This window comes from Lichenostomus cassidix, chromosome 3 (genome assembly GCF_008360975.1).
Source record: "Lichenostomus cassidix isolate B80296 chromosome 3, HeHo_3.0, whole genome shotgun sequence".
Taxonomy (NCBI): Eukaryota; Metazoa; Chordata; class Aves; order Passeriformes; family Meliphagidae; genus Lichenostomus; species Lichenostomus cassidix.
Genome location: NC_139483.1, coordinates 15,056,049 through 15,075,734, shown reverse-complemented (window position 1 = coordinate 15,075,734; position 19,686 = coordinate 15,056,049). Strand labels below are relative to the sequence as shown.

At 45.2% G+C, this 19,686-nt stretch overlaps 1 protein-coding gene across 1 annotated transcript; it reads left to right on the top strand.

The window, feature by feature from the left end:
- Positions 1-5,672: 5,672 nt before the first annotated feature.
- Positions 5,673-10,901, top strand: LOC146439134 (ankyrin repeat domain-containing protein 9-like). Its single transcript, XM_085054618.1, has one exon. It carries the CDS (start codon positions 6,802-6,804, stop codon positions 7,690-7,692), a length of 891 nt encoding a protein of 296 aa, XP_084910744.1. The 5' UTR covers positions 5,673-6,801; the 3' UTR covers positions 7,693-10,901.
- Positions 10,902-19,686: the final 8,785 nt, after the last annotated feature.

The following is a 19,686-nucleotide window of genomic DNA, read 5'->3' as shown; positions in this document are numbered from 1 at the left end:
TGGTGTTTCCCTGGGTGCTGATGAAGGAGCCCTGAGGCAGCCCTCCCACAGAAAGCTCACACTGAGCAAACACTGTACCTCAATGAACTTAAAGGGAATCTAAAAGTGCTCAAAGCATTTGTGAGGTACCAAAATGCTTTCTCTTTAAGCAGCCTTAAGGAATGTCCTGTGTTCATTTTGCCAGTAATCCTTCTTCTCCTGAGTGAATTTTCAGTGGCTGATTTCACATATACGTTAAACCATAAAGATGGAGGAAAATGGTGACCAGCTGCAGGTTAGCAGGATCTGAACTCATTATATGTGATAGTAGAAGTAATTTGTCACTGTCTGAGTCATCACAAGTGTCCTGTTCAGGGAATCCACTCTTCCAATACAATTATTTGAACAAAGAATTAGAGATAATAAAGTCCAGAGGAAACTTACTTGGACTATTCAATTTTCGGGTAGTTCTGAAAAGCTTATTGTTGATCAAACTGTGCACTTCTCCCAGATTAAAAATCCTTTTCAGATAAAACCACTGGAAACTGTGGAGAACATAGTGGTGAGTGGTTATTGTTGGCTCTGGATGAAATAACTTTTCTGTGAGACAATAAAATGCAGGGCACAGGAACTGTCATTCTTGATGACTGAATTAACTTTGAAATCTCTCTCAGTCTCTGAGACCTCAGAAGATACTGTAAAGACTATCCTGACAAATAATTTCTTAATTATACTAGGGCTGAAGATTGTTTTCAGTGACCTCCAGCAGTTAATTATGGGCTTATAAGTTGCAGACTATGGAGTTTTACAGAGCTGCTCACAGCCTGGATTTTTTTTTTTTGTAGTGGATTCAATTAAAATAAGTTAAAAATATGTTCACCCCTTTTTGGACCATGAGTTTTGTCAACAGATGCAACGAAACTGATACATCCTGCAGAGCAGCTCAGTCTCATGGCACTGACATTTCCCCCACAAAAATACCCAGAAGTTAACTTTCTGAGCAGCTCTTGTTTGCAATACTGATACAGCACAAAAGCGACTATTAAGGTTCAGACAAATTTGTCATAATTTTGTTAGGAATGGCACAGCTGTAGTTTTTTATTTATTTGCCCATCTGCGTGGTGGTAGGACCTTGGATTTGCAGTTTTGGTGTAGTGTCAGCTCCTGCATATGCACGGAACAAAGACCTTAATTTACAGAAAAAATAAAGTCTTACTTTGGAGACTGTCAAACATTTATTCTCACTGATATCGTGTAGCACTGAATTCCGCAGGTTAATTATGGCTTGTGTAAAAAAGCATTGCGTTTTGTCAGTATTGGAAGCTAAATGTATTCGTGCCTTCCTGAATGCTTTCTCAGCAGTTGACAGCCTTGACATTTACATAGGGTAGTGGTGAAACAGGGCACCGACACCCCTAATCATCACGAGGAAGGAAAACATCCAATGACATAAAACTGTTTCACAGTCTCAGCCTTTCCCTGGAAAAACAGCATCTGGTTCAATGTATCTGTAGGCACAGACTGTCTGCAAGGGCTTTTTTTTGTTCTTTAAACAGAGCTCAGCTGACAGGTTACTTTCTGGAAGAGGCATGGTAATCTGTCTATTTATGTACTGCCTTGAGAGATGTAGCCTCAAATTAGGATAGCAGTTGGGAACTGAAACAAATGGGCTCACAGAAATGGGAGACACTTGATTCTTGGTGTGCAGGCTCTGTGCAATCAGGTCTCGAAAGCATTTTCAAAAAATGGAATAAAAGGAGTCTTGTTTTTATAGCTGATTAAACTGAGCTGACATCTCATCCTCCAGACACAAACATACTGCTTGATCCAACCTACATTTGAAGATACATATGACATTCAGTGAGAGTTGGAGACATCATTATCCTTCCTTTGGAGTTAGCCCAGAGTTTACCGAGTGCCTTTAGAAATGGGCAGTCCTCCCTGGGAGCTGACAGAGGAAAAGCATTTGATTCATGGTTGTCAGGATTATGCCCTGACCAGCCTGCAGCACTTGACAGTCCTCAGGCTCTGGCAATCTCACTGGCTTTCACATGAGTTTCCCTGAAAATGGAGAGCTTAATAAGCCAAACAGTTTATTTGGGCATTGGATCTCATATCCATGGGAGGCCTGTTCAGAACACAGGATGGTACGGCTTGCAGCTCATTGCTCCATGTTTTCTGCAGTGCTCTGAGGAAGTTCATGCCTTAATTCTGCCATCTCCTGTGGGTCTTGCTCCTGACCCATCTCCTGGCCCAGCTCATTCCTTGTCCCAAGTCCAGTCTGACTTGAGGCCTCAGCATCCATCCCTCTTGCTTCAGGCTTGTTCAGACCCCAACCTGAGGGGTTGCTGAGGCTTAGGAGGAAGATGGCTTTTGAAAAGACTCAATATCCCTACATCTCTCATCTGAAGGTAAGGGAGGTTGTGCCTCAGAGTCAGGGGCCACAGCTGGTATTGTGCCACAGGTCTCTGCCACTCAGGTCACATAGTGACAACCAGACAGCTTCAGCATGCCTTTGCAGCTGGCCAGTGCCATGCACTGACACACACCGGGGTTACATGTGCCTGGAGAGATGAGAGTGGCTCATAAAAAAAAAAATTCAGCTTTCACCTAGGGTAGAGATAGGCAACTGCCAGCTATTTTATAAATTAGGCTGTCTCTATAAATGATCCTGTGACACTGGAGACACAAATGATTCTATGTGAAGATCCATCTTCAGTGTTACACTTCCCTGCTTTCACAGCTGTAGAGATGCTATCACATTTTCAGCAGGCTCCATTTTGCCATAAGCAGGGCAGCTCGTTGTCTGGCATTGCTGTCACCATGCTCCTGTTGCACTGACTGCTCTTGGTGGCCAACACTCTGTCATGTTGCTTCTCAAAGGTTTGCTCCCTGTCAACACCCAGACATGCTGGAAATGGTTCCCACATCAAGGGCTCTGTCTACACCCTGAGTTTAAAAGTGGACAAAGGAAGAGGCAGAAGCACACTCAGATATATGCATGCTGCCTGGGGCTCGTTGCAGCATAGCTCCAGACTAACTGAACTTGGGAAGTGAAGCACTGGGGGAAACTGGGTTACGATAGGCCAAGCCTTTCACAGGCTGGATAAACAAGAACCTGCAGGAAAACATGGTGTTGCCCTGGCTTCCTCAACACTTGTAAGTGCTCCAGGTACAATGTCCAGGTGGGCATCTGGGTGTAGCAGTACAAGCAGGACATGTCTGATTTACAGCAGTGCTCAACCAGCAGCACGGACATCACCTGAAAATCCTCAATTTGTCTCTAGATGAGTCCCTCTTAACGTATATTGCATGTGGCTGTTGCATTTGAGGTAGTTATCTTTACTTCCAGAGTTCTGCAGGTGTTTGGTTTGTTCTGCATGGTGGACATCAGCTGATCCCATTACAAGTAATTCAAAGGCTTTCCAAAGTGGTAAATCTCTGCTTCTTTTCATTTCCTGCCTCTAGCAATGTAGTCAGAGATTGTCATTTGCTGTTTGAACCCTGCAAACAGATGTGAAATATTCTGCAATCCAGGACAGGTCAAACTGTAGATTTTTCTACCATCCCCAAGCCTGGTTTAGTCAGCTGGATGAATTAGAGCTGGTATGCATGTAGCAGGGCATAAAAGAAACCCTTCATGCTCTGTAAAAGCAGCCTCGAGGTGCAGTAGGGCTCTGCACAAGGGCACTCATTCGTCACACAGCGTGTCCCCAAGCTGCACTGCACAGCCTGGGCTGGGTGTGCAAAGCAGGACGCAGCAAGCATTTGCTAGAGCCTCACAGTGGTTGAAGGGTTATCATCCATCACCAGCAGATCAGTTTTTCTTTCCCAAGGAAAGGAAAAAGACCAGGGTACTGAATGACAGCATAGCTCTGAAGCAAGAGATCAGGTTTCTCTAGTTCTCTTGTTCTGTGCTCAGGCATTTGATATGTGACTTCTTTGTATGTCCTGGCTGGATCATTCTGTAGAAAGGCACACAAGAACTGAAATCAGTTTTGGCTGGAAACAGCTGCTAATTAAAATCATTGGAGAAGGGCAGAAGGGGAGCAAGAAACATCTTATTGGAGTTTTTGGCACAGGTAGAATGCTGGAGATGGTCCCAATCTTTCCCAAAGCCTTTTGTTCTTCTGTTTCCCAAGCAGCTTCTTCCTTGAAGCTTTTCCTGTGTGTGCAAAGGCAAAAATATGGGGGAAGGAGCTGAGTTGAACTCAAATGGGCCCCATGACTATCAGAGCCTGTGGCATGGCTGCTCTTCCCTTAAATGAGAGAAATGTGTTGTTTCCACCAGGCAGTGAAATTACAAATGTGAAAGCCCCACTTCCAGCCAAACAAGCAATTTATTCTCAGTCCCAGTGACCAAAATCTGCCATTCAGTTCTACTAATATTCAATTCTTGTCTTTATATGTAAGGTATGTTTTGCCCAGAAACAATATTTGGGCATAACACTTGAAGGACATTTTTAAATAGCTCAGAAACATTCTAGATTTTTCACAGGTTCAAAATAACCAGATACTTTGTGAGCTGAAATCACCATCAAAATGTGAAAAAGGCGTCTGCCCAGGAGAGATCTAAAGAGCCTCACAGCCTCAGATCAAAAGGTAAATGGTGTTTTGGGTAAAATCAGCTTTTGTTTTTCAGTTTTTCTCTTCAAACTTGTTCTTGCTTTCTTGGGTGCTCTCTCTATGAGTCAAAACTGATTCTAATAATCTTCTATACTGCATTATGTCAAAGAGGAAAGGCACAACAAACATCTTATGAATTAGGAGATATTATTTTTAGCCACAGATCAAAATTAAAAGAAATAACTAGAAATTTCCAAACTCCTAGTCTTCTTCCAGTTCCTCAGTAAAGCTTTCCACATCAACATCTTCCATTTCTAATGGTTCTACAATGTTTTACAGGTGCATTATGCTTGCAATAAAATTTAGAAGCAATGCATTGCCATCAAACATGTTGTGCCTTTAGCACCAGCTTTTCTAAACTCCATAAAAAACCAAAAGAAGCCAAGGACAGGAGTCACCACAGCAGACAGATCTGTGCCATGTGAAACCATGCAGAGGTGAGGGACTCTCCTAGTTTTGTGCTGGGTTTCCAGGGCAGAATTACAGTGTAACCTGTAATTACAAGGTACCATGGTACCATGTAATTATAGATGTTTTTGCATCCTGGAAACATCTGTGGTGTAGAGGTGATTTGCCATAAGCCTGATGGCCATTCCTGGTTCTGGGGTTTTGGCTTCCCTCTTTGTTGGAGATACTTGTGGAACATTTGTCTCTTGACTTCAATGTGTCTCTGCACCAAATCAACTCATAGGACTACCTAAAACTAATCTGTATGACTAAGAGCATCATCCAGATGCTCCTTGAACTCTGACAGGCTGGGTGCTGTGAGAACTTCCCTGGGGAGCATTATCTTGACATCTGCAGCAGGTGACGGTAGCTTAATGGCTATTATACTTTGGAATATGTTCAAGATCTAGACCCAGTTTTGTGAGTGGCTTTGGTTTTCTCTTTGGATAACTCCAAACATTTGGTGATCTGATATTTGAATTCTCTCTAGTTTGAATATACTTAATATATGTCTTCTTGCTAAATGAAAAAAAATTTGTTGATTTGCTGTATTTTCCCTTAAAGAGAAACCCTGTTTTCCTATCAAAATGGTGAGATACCATTTTATTGCAATCTGTTTATTTATAAGATACATGGAAACCCTCCTTCCTTAAATACAGCTTGCCATAAAGGACTCGTAGTTCCTTTCTTTCCTGTGGATCTAATGTTGGCTAGGTCCTTTTGCCTCATCCAATAGGAACTTCTCCCTCAAACCTGTAGGCCTTGGTCCTCTGTGTCTTACCAGGGCATTGCACAAGTCTGATTGACTAATCCCACTTCCCCCCATTGCTATTGGCTGTGACCCCAGCCCCAGAGCAGGACATCTGAGAAATGCTTCGATCAAAGCTCCCCACCCTCCAGTGGGGTTTGGCCATTAACCTTTTGTTTATGACCTTGCTGTGCAGCAGAGGCACTCCAGGTATTTCCCTGCTAAACAAAGGCAGGCGTTTAAACCCAGCAATGTGCTTTATGACTCTGGGCATCGTTACTGCACACACTGCTTGACTCTTTTCTCTGCAGAGATTAATGCTGGCGTCTCAAACATCACTAATGCCTTATAGACAATCCATTAACATCAGTGTCTCCTAAGTGGCCAGCCATACCATTATTTATGAAATAGGGATCCTTTCCTAGTGCTACCGCTACCAATCCCTTGAATTCCCGAGCATGGAATCGTGCCTGTTATCAGCTGTGGACTATTTTACACTGCTACATATTTTTTACTATATAGTGAGCTGCGTGTGTGTGAGTGACATGAAAAAAAATAGAGGAATATTGCTATTCCACTTGCTGCAGTGTATGAGCTGATCTGGTTAGACACGAAATGCAGACAGAAATCCGCCTCACCTCTCAAGCTAATTTTAGTCTCTCCCTCTGTTCTCTGTGGCTGTGTGTGTATAAAATCACTGGCAGTCTGACAGCGTTTCAGTAACCTGTGCCACGCGCAGAGCGGGATGTACTCACCAACCATCTGCTTGCATGGCACGGGTTAACTGAGCCTGTGGGATTGTGCTTACCTAAACAAAACCACTGCAGTGAGGGGAAAAACAATGAATGGGTGGAGATGATCAGCCCATGCATTCCAGCTTGTGCAGTCCAGGCAGCAATGACAGCCTGAAGGTTGCAGCAGCATCGGGATCAGCATTCCAAGTGCACCGATCTTACAGTCTGGAGTGATTTTGCGTGGAGCTGTTCTTTATTTGCTGAGCCATGGCCAGTAACCAGGCCAGCCTGCAGGATGATCAGAGCAGGCACTGCAAGTTCTTATCCTATATGTTCTACCAGGCTGTGAGAGATCACAAGCCTGTGTGGATGCTGGAAGACATGAGAACTATGGAGTATTTTTACTGGGAGGAAAATGCCAGCCTACGAACCTACTCACCTTCAGAAGCCCTTCTGTATGCAGTGGTGCATAATCACCTGCCTTATGCTCAGTATCTGCTGTCTCATTTTCCAGAGGAGGCTCTCAAGGTGCCTGGGGAACACTTCTGCTATTGCCCATCCTCTGCTCCTCACTTGGCCATGGCGGTCACATATGACAGGAGAGATATCTTGGGACTGATCATCAAAATTGCACACAAGCTCCCCAGCTTGAACTCCTATATCAATAGGGCTGGCTGCTTTCATCTGGAAGACGGGAAAACACCCCTGCACCTTGCCTGCGAACTGCTGAGGTCAGAAACAGTCCTCATCCTCCTCGGGAATGGAGCATCTCCCAGGATAGAGGACAGCAAAGGGCTTACCCCGCTGGACGTCATCCTGGAGCAGATGTGGGACTCCAAAGTCAATGTTGCATCAAAGAAGCTCTGCCTCGACTACCTCTTGCTCTTCATGCCCAACCCACAGTTTAAGATGCGGAAAGTTCTGCAGGAACATCCAGACCACTGGACAGCTTTGCTGGGAGAAGACAAATTCAACAGCCTTGTGGGGAACACACCTGCTTCTTTATATCTGCAAGCTATGCAAACTATTCTCCAGACTCTTCCCCCTTCCCACTTCCCTAAAAGCATCCAGGAACTACCTATACCTCAGGCACTAAAGCCCTTACCATCCTATGGCAAAAAGCTACCGGCAAAAAATGTGGTAAATGTTTTTCCTTGACTTTATTCAATGGGTCTTGGATTTTCAAAGGCAACTTAGAGGAGCTGGTCATCCACCACCCTCTGCATTTTAGTGTAATTTTAGTACTTAACCTATTAGGCTATGCTGGAAAATCCAATATTTTGTGACAAGATTTTAAATGTCTTTTCTATACTGATTGCAGGCACGGCACTTTTAAAGGCAAAAGCCTTCCTTGTTTTCTGTTTTGTTGTGCATGTGAAGGGTTAACTGTAGTTGAGACTGTGTTATGTTTGGTTTCTTAGCTGTCAGCTGGTATCAGTGTATCTGAATTCCCAATATGATAACTGTATCCTGTGTAATGCACCTGGGTTAAAAGGAACTATGTGCCCAGTGGGATTTTTAAATGGTGTCACTGCTAGAGCTGGGAGAAATACTATCCCCTACCAACAAGGTTCAAACATCAGGTTTCCTATCTAACAATGATCAAGCATAATCTAATAATAACCACAAAGTCCATGGCTGATGCTGCAGGGATGCAGAGGGAGTTCCTGCAAGATTACTGATCCTACCAAGTTATTTTACAGCAGGTCATGGTGTGGAGGGCATGAGTTTAGAGAGGGGCAGTGAGTGTGTATTCCTGGGGGATGGGAAATAAAGATCCACAGATTGGCTAATGGACAGCATCCAGTCTCACCTGGGAGTGAGGGGGTTAAAGGCAATCCCAGCCCTGATACCTCTACAGACTTGTGCAATGGGGAAGGAACCATTTTCCTTGTTGTCCAGTAAACAAATGGCGATTGGAGCAGGGACAGTGGAAGCCCTGTCTTTCCTAAGTGACATTATTTCTCCTTGACTTGCATTTTAGAATGTATCTCCACAGGAGATGTACCTCACGAACTTGATTTCCCTGTGGGTCGCAGAGCCACAGGCATTTGTTAGTTATTCTAAGCTGGAGTATGATGTTCTGCTGTTAAAAGTTGTTACTTGTTAATTAGAGTATGTTTGCCACCTGGGTCCAGACAGAAGTCCTCATCCTGGAAATTACAAAAGTTCCCATTGAGTGGGCACTGCAGGCAGGGTGAGTTTGCAGAAAGCGGGTCTGGAGCTGGGCAGCCTTCTGGGTAGCTCTGAACCGTGCTGCCCTCTCTGTTCAAGGTCCTGCTCTCCTGGCTGTTCTCAGCACTAACAGAGCAGTGGCAGAATCCCAACTCCCTTTGGGGGCATCCCTTATTTTGGACCCCAGTGTTCCCCCCTCTTTGTAGGCGCAACCCTCTGTTCTGCCGAAGTAGTGTAACTCACTTCTCAGGTCTGCAGTGGGCAGCAGTGAAGAACTCACTCTTCTCTTCAACTGCATTTGGAGCCCAAGACTGTGGGGCACAAACTACTTTCCACAAGGCTCTAGCTAAGAAAGGATGTGCAGTTAAATCTCAGTTGCTTTGTGCAAAAATGGCTTGTGTCTCATCCAGCTAATTCCCTGCCTGTGCCAAGGAGGTTGTGCTGATCTGCACCCTTCTTTCTGTCAGCACAGGGAGCACTCCCATTTAGTTTCCCTCTGCATGGGATGCCTGCTGTGTGCCAGGACACTGGCAGTGCAAACCATGGCCAGGTGGAGATTTACTGTGAGGCTGCAGAACATGCTAGTCACAGCCACCTGGAACATCCTTTCTGAGACACTGGGATGCTCCTCCCAGCCATCTCTTCCCACATGCCATGGGAGGACCTCAGTTCCAGTGCCACCTGCACTAGGCCAGGTGAATAAGCAGGCTTGCTTGTGAGGTGGAGAAAATGTCAGCACAGCCCTGAGAGTGGCAAGCAGGCCGTGAAGGGGTTAATCTTTCTCTTGAAATCCCACTCTCTGGTGCTGCAGTGTCCCTCCACCCCTGCCCCTGGGGACTTGCATGTCCTTCTCCATCTGTGTCTATTCCTCCTTGTTCGATGGGGGAGTCTGCGAGCGGGGAAATGCAGGGTCAGTGTTGGGTGAGGGTTTTGGGGGAAGGCTGCTCCTCGGCAGCCTGTGCTGCAGACAGAAGCTGTCACAGCTTGGGAAGCAAAGCAGAGCCCAAGGCAGATTTGCATTATAAGCGGTGGCTCAGCTGCTTCTGCCAAGCCCTCAGGCTCCCCAGCACTGGCACATACTTCCCCGAAAACCCGGAGCTGGAGGCAGAGGACAGAGCAGGCTCTCGCTGCCCGTGGCTGAGCAGAGTGACTGTGCAGGGCACAGCCCCTGTGGCATCCCGGGTGTCCAGAGGAGCAGGACTGGGTTTGTCCCCAGCAGCACTGCGGTATCTCATCCGGATGTCGGTGCCTGAGAGGCGGAGGAGGCTGGTGAAGGATATTATTAGAATAGTAATTAGGTCCCGGGAGCAGAGATCCCGGGAAGGGAGGAAGTGGAAATCATCCAGTGCTATTGCACTGGCTCGAAACCATGTGAGTTTCAGCGCTGGGAAGAGTTTCAGAAAAGACAGGAGGGAGGGGAGGGCTGTTCATCTTACAAATCCAAGGCGGCAGGTAGAGGGACTGTTTGCATTAATGGAGAGAGCTTTCTACTAAGGCAGGAGGCTGTACTCAGAGAGCCAGAGCAGCCCACTGGGAGCAAGTGAGTGTAAAATGGTGCAGAGGTCTCTTGTTGTCTGTAATAGTTGTGGATCAATGCAGAGGTCAGGAATCAGGCACTTCAGGCTTTATGGGTGGATTTGTAGCAGACAGCAGGATGCTTGTGTGTGTGCATTTGTCCATGTGGGAGGCTCCCCTCAATCCACCTGCCAAGAGAGAGGATAGAAGATGAATTGTCTTAACAGTTTCTTCCTGGGACACTCCTGTGACTGATACCACACCCTGGAAGAAAGCTGCTGGTCCACTGCTAGCCAACATATAAAAATTTTGGTGCATCCAGCCCATTAAGTAACAGGCAGCTACCCACACAGGAAAGTTCACTCAACAGTCCCCTTTTTTCCTCTTTTTCCTGACCATTTAAGCATGAAATCAAGAACCAGCTGGCCCTCAGTCGCATCAGGCCTCCCATGTACAGTCCCAGTGGGCCAAAGTTTAGGGTCTTTAGCATTGTGGTAACAATTCTTTCCATTGTCTGTAACAATATGACTGCAGGATGGGCCCACCTTCTGCTGGAATGGGGGAATCTTCTCCCCAAACCCTGTTTGCTTACATTGTGGTGATCTGCCTTTTAGTTTGAGATCCCATTTGTCTTCGCGCTCGATACTGTGACATTACATCAGATATGGCCAAGTCTACCTCAGCCCTGTCTGTGTCACTTTTTTTTCCAAGCCAGATCATTTGCAAAAGTAAACTCAAAATATTTCACAGACTTCCTGCAACCTGATGATCTTGAAAAATTCCTATGCTTGCATGGCAAATATGTTGGTGACATTGTTAATCAAAAAGGGTGCTGGGTGCTGTGTGGCAATGTTTACATTCTACATATCTGCATACTGAGTAAGTGTGGCTAAGACCTGTATTTCTGAACTTGGGAAAAAGAATAAACATAAGAGAGAAAAGGGGAGAGGGTAAAGTCTTTTCTGATCTTTGGATTTAGGTTGGTTCTTCAGGTTACATCTTTTTAATTTCAATTTTGAGGAATAGCATGTGGGGAACTGAGCTGTTTATATGTGTGTGACTTTGGTTTTGGTGAGAAGCACTTGAGTGAGCACAGAGTGAGTGAGTGAGTGAGTGAGTGAGTGAGTGAGTGAGTGAGTGAGTGAAAATGTGTGGATGCGTGTGTGCACACGTGTCTGCCTGCCCTTTTGTCACACGTCTGCCTGCCCTTTTGTCACATGTCTGCCTGCCCTCTTGTCACATGTGTCTGCCTGCCCTCTTGTCACATGTGTCTGCCTGCACTCTTGTCACACATGTGTCTGCCTGCCCTCTGTCACACGTGTGTGTCTGCCTACCCTTTTGTCACACACATGTGAGTGTCTGCCTTCCCTCTGTCACACGTGTGTCAGCCTGCCCTCTTGTCACACACACATGTCTGCCTGCCCTCTTGTCACACATTTATGTCTGCCTGCTTTTTTGTCACACACGTAAATGTCTGCCTGCCCTCCTGTCACACGTGTCTGTCTGCCCTTTTGTCATACACGTGTGCCTGCCTGCCCTGCTGTCACACGTGTGAGTGCCTGTCTGCCCTCTTGTCGCACATGTATGAGTGTGTCTGCCTGCCCTCTCCTGGCAAACCCGTGAGTGACTGACAGTGCTCACCCACTGCGCTCCTCGTACCAGCAGTGAGCGATGCCCTACGGAAGCAGCCTTTTCACGAGGTCACTGTGTGTGTCCCAGGCTCTGCTGCTGACAGGTAAGGACATTTCTTCTTCTCTTGTAAAGAGGCAGCAGTTTTGCTCTTGGAATGGGTGTTTTACCCCTGAACAAGTGCAAGGGCTTCTGCTTGCCAGCAACTACAGTCATCCAGCAAAGGGTGATGCTGGACACACTTTATTCTAGAATATATTTTAAAAAAAAATCTATTAAACAGACCTCTTTGTCTTTCTTTTTTTCTGGGCTGCCAGCAAAATTCAGCCATCTATGACTTCCTAACCCTATGCTTCTGTCTATTTCTGCAGCATCATTAGCAGGAAGGACAGGCCAGATTCTGACCTCAGTTACACCTCCCTACACCTGAAGTAATGCTTTTTAAGTCAGTTCCGTCACTACTGATGTTTGTTGGACTAAAGGAAAACAAACTGTTTGTGCATTTGTGTTCTTCAAGGCTTCATTACTCTGATTTCAGCATACAAATAAATGTGACACTTAATCCCTGAAAATATTTTTTACATTTTTCGTACTCTGAATGTATATAGACATATATTTTCCATCTCTAACACTGATGCTATTTCCCTGTTCCCGGTTCCCTTGGCATATTTTGGAATCAGTGCATGGCAGTGACATGCTGTTGTTCGCTTATTAAGACTGAATGTTGCCATGCCCAAGTACAAATGAATGTTCATTGTATGATACAACTTTCTTATAAAGCCATACTTTTGTAATTTTGGTTTCTCTTTTATGGGGGGAAAAGAATCTTCCCTGTAATTGTGTTTGCACATTACTCACTGCATGATTAAAGATTGTAACATGCTGAAATAAAGTATATATACATAGCCTGATATAATTAGGTATACTAGCTGTGAAAATAATTTGATCTAATTGTATTACTATAATAAACTTGCAATATAAAATTGATGTGTCTTTTATTAGCCAATTGGTCAAAACCACCCACCACTATCTATTGCTTTTGCTTTGGCTTATCTTATTGTTTGATGATTTCATTCTGACTGCTGAGCCATTATCTCAAAAAATGCGATCTGCGGAAGATAATATTTCTCTTCACAGGCTTACAGTAGCTGACTGTGCTGTCAGAGGATGACCCCAAGTGATGAGGTGAACCCACACTTCACAGATCTGCTGAAATGTGGTGATGAGTCAGAAGGAGGGGCTCAATAGGGGTTGAATGGTAATTGGTTTCAGAGATTTTCAGTTTTTAGGTTTGAGTTCTTACGCAGCTGTTTCCCATGAACATAACAGTGCCAGTACTTTTCTTGTCTGGTTTGTGTGTCACCAACAAGCTCCAAAAGGAAACTTCCTCAGGTTTTTCTCTGTACAGGAAGATGCCCTGACAAGGCTTCCAGCACCAACTTCTCCTGTAGGCTCAGCGGAAGGTCTTCAGGCAGATGTGCACCTCTCACCCTCTGTGCTCTCCATGGGGTAAGGATCCACTAGATTCTGTGCTGAAACCCAAACCATCCAGATCCTCTGTTGCTGTGATAAAAACAGCTACCCAAAGTGTTTCAGATAATGGGTAGCTGGTTTGGAAGATGAGGATGATGACGATAGTCACAGTGTGTAGACTTCCCCACCAACTGTACCCACAGATCTCCTCAAGGCACACTAATACATGCAAGCTATAATGAAAGGACATCTCCTTTGAGCCTGTGCTTGCATAGTAAGTTATTGGTTTCACAGAAGAATGCAGAGGGGGAAATAATTTCACTGATCTCACTTAAAGAAGCTTAAGACCATCTCCTTGCCTTCATAGCAGGAGATTTACTCCTGACTACTCCACCACAAGAATGTGGTCCCCAAAGATGTAAATTTTCTGGCTTATTTGCTTCCATGTTTCCTGTATTTGAGAAAGGGAATCTGATTCGGTTTCTCTCATTCCCTGGCAGCTCTGACCATTAGGGAGCCCCGGGCTGACTCATTCCTCAGAGCCAGTCTCATGTAGGTATTGGGCCTTTTACAACTGTAGTTAGTTGGAGCCCACACAGCAGCGCAAGACAGGTATTTAAATAGAGAGAAATTTAAAGGGTATATTCCCTTGTGTGGGGGGAAGCACTGTCACAAGCAGATGATGCATTGAGCGAAATCCTGCCCACGCCTCAGTTACTTGGGCACACCTCCCTGAGTGAGTCAACCCAAAAGCAGCTGATAGCTTTGGCATGTCCCACGCTGTCCCGTGTCTGCCTGGCCAGCACAGCAGCAATGCCTTGGGGGAGCATGCTCTGTGTTCTGCTGCACCACCACACTCAGCTGGTGACATGGATGACCACCAGGCTCCAGCTCCCAAGATGCCTGCATTTGCCTCCAGCACTTTAGAAGCTGCTCTGAAGCCAAGAAGCCAGATTTCTCTGGGGTTGACTCCTAAGCGATGCTTGATTTGGAAAATCAGTCATCATTTTCCAGTGCCAGCTCCAGCTCTAGTAAAATGTGTGTATATTTTGCTATGGATCTCCTGTGAAGGAGAATTTATTGCTGGTGGGAAGGCTTCTGGTGAATTTCATGAGTACATACAGAGAGAAGAGAGCTGTGCTCTGTACACCAGCTATGCCCACCCACGCAGATCCCTGTGGAGAGCTGTGAGGAGGAGGAATGATTATCACAGAGTTGTCAGACTCACACAAGAAAACCTGGGTGGAAGGAAGGGAAAGAAAAGTATTGGGAGAGGCAGTATGGCAAGATGCCTTGTGGGAAGCAGATCCTACAGTTGTACAGAAATAGGGAAAATAGTCTGGAGAATCCCAAACCACAGTACAAACTATGAGAAGCACAGCAACACAGAAACCACCCCCTGCCACTTTCTCCTGGAGCTTGGCTTCAGGGTCATAGGCAATGTCAGGATGATGAAGAAGAGGCTGACAAGCATTAGGAAAGGAAATAATCACTAAAGATGGAAATCGATGTTTCTATTCCACCAAAATGACAATATTGCACTTCAGTTCTGTTTTAAATGAAAATTCAAAATATCAAAACTGCTCACTCCATTCTCCAGCCATAGGTTATATATTAAACAAAACTGGTTCCAGCACCAATCTCCAGGATACCCCACTGCTGGCTCTTTATCAGGCTGACCAGAAAATCCTACCCTTTGCCATTTTGTAACCAGCTTTCACTCCATGAAATAACTCTTGTGATCGCATGACAGCTTCATTTCTTCAATAATCTTTGCTGTGGAATGTTGCCCACAGCTTTTTGAGAATCCAAATACATTATGTTCACCAGATATCTCCTTTATCCTCTGTTCTTTTGCGTAAGATAAGTAATTTACAAACAATTCCATTTTTATGAAGGAAAATTTTGCAATAAAACCAGTTCTGACGGGAGATGGCAGAATTAAAAAGCTTTGTCCATTAGAAGGACTTACAGATTTTTATGAATTGTGCAAAGTCTGCTTACAGAAGTATGGCACATGGTGTGATTCTTGAGACTGTCCTGTGCAGGACTAGGAGTTGAACTCAATGATCCTTGTGGGTCCCTTCCAACACAGAATATCCTTTGGTTCTGTGATTCTGTAAAATACATTGCCTTGAGATTTCAGGGGAAATCCAGATATTATTTTTTAAGAATGCCTTCTAATTTTGAGGCTTTGACTGAAGCTGAAAATGAACAACTACGGGACAAAAATCTCTGTTTTTCTTCCAGGAAGGTGTTAGGTAGTAACACTCTAAGCAGACTCTTTTTCTGAGTTTACGGATCATAGTGAGATACTATTTTCCGCTGTGATGCATATATTTGCAGACACTAAACTTCTCACCAATAGAGGTGATTCCTTGATCAAATGGGTTTTTTTATGGGATTCCTCCTGTGGGTAGAACTGAGCTTTGCTGATAGCTACAGGCTTTGGCTTACTTCTCTACCAGCCTGCAGAGCCCGGCATGGTGACAGACAGAGACAAAATTACATTCCATGTATAATTTGGGGTTTCACAAAAGGAAAGCCAAAATGATAGGAAGAAAGAGCTCTGCCTAAATTAGGTTTTTGCTTAATTTAAACATAGAGGTGTGTTCCCTATGCACTCACAAATTCACATGCTTACTTAGGCTCATTCAGATCTGGAGAGCTTCAGAAGGTGTAAGGTATGGCAAGTTACCCACATTTGGGATCAGGGAGGCTGAGGGTATCTTTCCCACAGAATTACCCAGCTCTTCTTTTGCAGAATTAACAGATTCTAGCAGCAATTTGGTGCTTTGTGTTCTCTGGAAAAGATGAACCAGGTTTCAGAATGTCTCAATTCTGCCCCAAGACACATGATCATCATCTCCTCCATTAAAAAACATCAGTGCAATGACAAAGTCCAAATTTAGACCTGTCCATGCCCATTCTTATCCCCCTTTTGCAGATGTTTAGACCTGGGAGCCCCTTCCATCATGGCCTGGGCCTTTGCCCACACTGCCTTAGAGAGGATGAACACTCAAATTTCAAGCTCCAAAATGACTGCATGTGATACACAGCATACTGCATGAAGGCACATGCAAGCACCATGGCTGATGTGAAAGAAGAGGCCCTGCATGAGTCTTACTTATTTTTAGAGTGAAAAGCTCCTGCCTCAGCCAGGCAGGACTCCATGGCTAACATCCCAGTTTGTTACTGGTGTTGCCTGCCAGGTTTTGCAAAGTCTCCATGTGGGACCTGTCAGTGAAACTCCTATAAGATTCAGGCAGGCAACTCTTTGCCTTTAGGATCAGATCAGACTTTAAATAGGCAACTGCAGCTTTACTTTGTAGTAGCTACTGCTTTTACTCCATGTGGATCTTTATATAATCCTCAAAAAGAATCTAGAGACTGTTGGACCTGGGAGAGCTGCTAATGAAAATTCTCTCACCAGCTAAAAGGAAGTAAAAAACCCCAGAATGTATTTTAAAACGAAACCCCCATGTTTAAGTTTTACATTTCAAATGCTTTAAGTGTTTTTTTCTTCTTCTTTCATTCCTGCAGTGTTGCCTGAAAAGCCAGTTTTGCTCAGCTATTGTCTGCTTCACTGCATGGCTCCCTGTGTTTTGACAGTCAATCCTCAAATTGCCACAACTTTGAAGTGGATCCATCTTCCAAAGCAAGACAGTTTCTTCCCCCTCTCCTCAGCATCAGTAGCATATGAGCCCTGTGGGGGTTTTGAACTCAAATACCACTGTCTATTAGAAGAGAAGGATTGTCACTCATAAAATAAGGAAACTCAGCTGGGCAAGGCAGGATAGGAATAAAAAGGAGTAATCAACAGCCTTCCCTTCTCCCAGGTGTGCCCTGGCTTGTTGGCTGCCAGAGCCGCGGAGAATTAAAAACAACTCCTTACACCTGTGCAGGTGATAGCTGCCGCATAGCCCCGTTGTCTTGCTTTGGGTTTGTTTTTTATTTTTTGACGACTTTTCTTGCTTTCAACCCTGGCGGCTGCTGTGCGGGCACCGGCCGGGCCGACATCGGCCGCCAGGTGGCGCCACCTCCCCTCGGCTGCCGCCGTGAGGGATCCGGGCAGTGAGCGATCCCCGAAATGTGAGGGATCCCCGAAATGTGAGGGATCCCCGAAATGTGAGGGATCCGGGCAGTGAGGGATCCCCGAAATGTGAGGGATCCCCGAAATGTGAGGGATCCGGGCAGTGAGGGATCCCCGAAATGTGAGGGATCCGGGCAGTGAGGGATCCCCGGGCAGTAAGGGATCCGGGCAGTGAGGGATCCCCGGGAAGTGAGGGATCCCCGAAATGTGAGGGATCCCCGAGCCGTGAGGGATCCCCGGGAAGTGAGGGATCCCCGAAATGTGAGGAATCCGGGCAGTGAGGGATTCCCGGGCAGTGAGGGATCGCAAAGCCGTGAGGGATGCTGCAAAACGAGGACTATGCTAAATTTTTCTTAAGAGAGGACGTCCTTTGATGTTTCATCTTCAGATGCTTTCAAGCCTAATCAGCAGGAAAGGAGATTTAATCCGTGAAACAGCAGTTAACAAGCAATCCCTGAATGATGCCCAGGTGTCTGAAAGACAAATGACTTGTTGGTGGAATTGCCTCGTTAAGGTTCAGGGCTCCAGGTGTGTCAGTGATCTCCGACCTCGGGGGAGGTTAACAGAGCTTCGGGAGAAGGATGTACCACTGATAGTGAACACAAAGAATGCAGAATTTATGGGCTGTAAGGACACTTGGCAGGACCCAAAGATAAGGAAGAGTCTAAAAAGATAACTCACTAACTGTGCTGAATCAGCTCGAATTGGGTAAAAGGGAATTCTGGCAGGAGGAGATGGTGACCACCAACTCATGGACCCAAGAAACCCACAGACTCAAAAGAAGAGAAAGACTAAGTATGGGACTAATTAGCAGGAGAAGCAATAGAATCATCAATAAGCAGAAGATAGAATACTAATTAATAAGAGAACTATGTAACTTGTAGACAATGAACATTAATTTCTTTGCTAAAATGTATAAATAGCAAAAGGTTTTGATAGTTGGTGTGCTTGATTTGTGGAATACCACTGAGCACCCAGGCTTGTGTAATTCTGAGATAATCAATGTCTCTCTCAAGCACGTAATTATAGGATTGTTGCACACGAATTCCATTTTTGTGGACAACAAGGTGACTCCAGGGCCATGAGAAGACCCTGCCACTGTGAGGGAACCCTGGACTGTGAGGAGACCCCAGTGCTGCCAGCTGCCCCTCACCCGTGCTTGTTGGATGATCACCACACAGCTTTTGGATACAGCACCTAAACCAAACCCAAATAACTAAATCCAGCTGCAGGAAGCTGTTGCAGGTGCCTTTGCTGTCAGCCACCAAAGAAATGTTTGGGGTTTATTCAGTGACAGAAAGGCCTCAGGTGCCATGGAAGCTGACCCTGGAGCTGGCCCCTAGACAAAGAACTACAAACAGAAGCAAATTGTTTTGCATGGGGCTTGCGGGGTTTCTGGGCAGAGATGAAGAGCAGGTGGACATTTTCCATCCTCTGCTGCCTCCGAGCGAAAGGAGAAGCTGTGGTGACTGAAGCTGGCCATGGACAGGTGAGAGGCTCCATATCTGTGTTTAGCAATGAACGTAAATCCAGGGATGTGAGGCAGGCCCATTGGTGCACTGCTCCTGCACAGAAAAGCTCATTAGAACAGAGCAGTTGGAGGTGGTGGAGCTCCTAGAGCCACCATTTCCCATTTTCCCAGGAGAAGGGTGGTTGGGGCATTATGCACCTCCTGAGGCCAGCCAAGGAGCTGCTGGTGCAGTGGACATCTCGTGCAGAGAGCAAAGAACTGGGGCTTGATACCTATCAGGAAATGAGGAAAGGTACTGCCAAAGATGTCTTTAGCTGTGTTTCTGGCACATTTATGAAATGTCAAATACATAGACTGTGGTAGCTGGCCCAATAGCCTAAAGTCTCAGCTAAAAAAAAAAAAAAAAAATCAGTCTGTTTTTCTGGAGCTATCGTTCTCTAATCTGGAGGTCTGTTCCTTTATTTTCACTCCTCTCTGCTTCAAGGCTAATCAGCAGAGCTTGCAAACCAATAACAAATTGGTTAAAAATCAGCTTTATATGCAAAGCCTAAAATAAAACATCTGCATATATCCCAGAAGCCTTCACAACCCCCTGTTTTATTAGTATCTCTAAAATAACTTTTCTTTCCTGACTCTAATTCCAGCTAGAAGCACTCTGATAATCCTCATAGGACTGTTATGTGTATTTCCAATTAAGCAATTTATAAGCACTGGCTGTGAGGAGCTTTTTGTTCTTAAGGAAATTATTTCTTCATTAAGAGTAAAACAAGTCTTTTTTTATCCCTGCTTAATATGA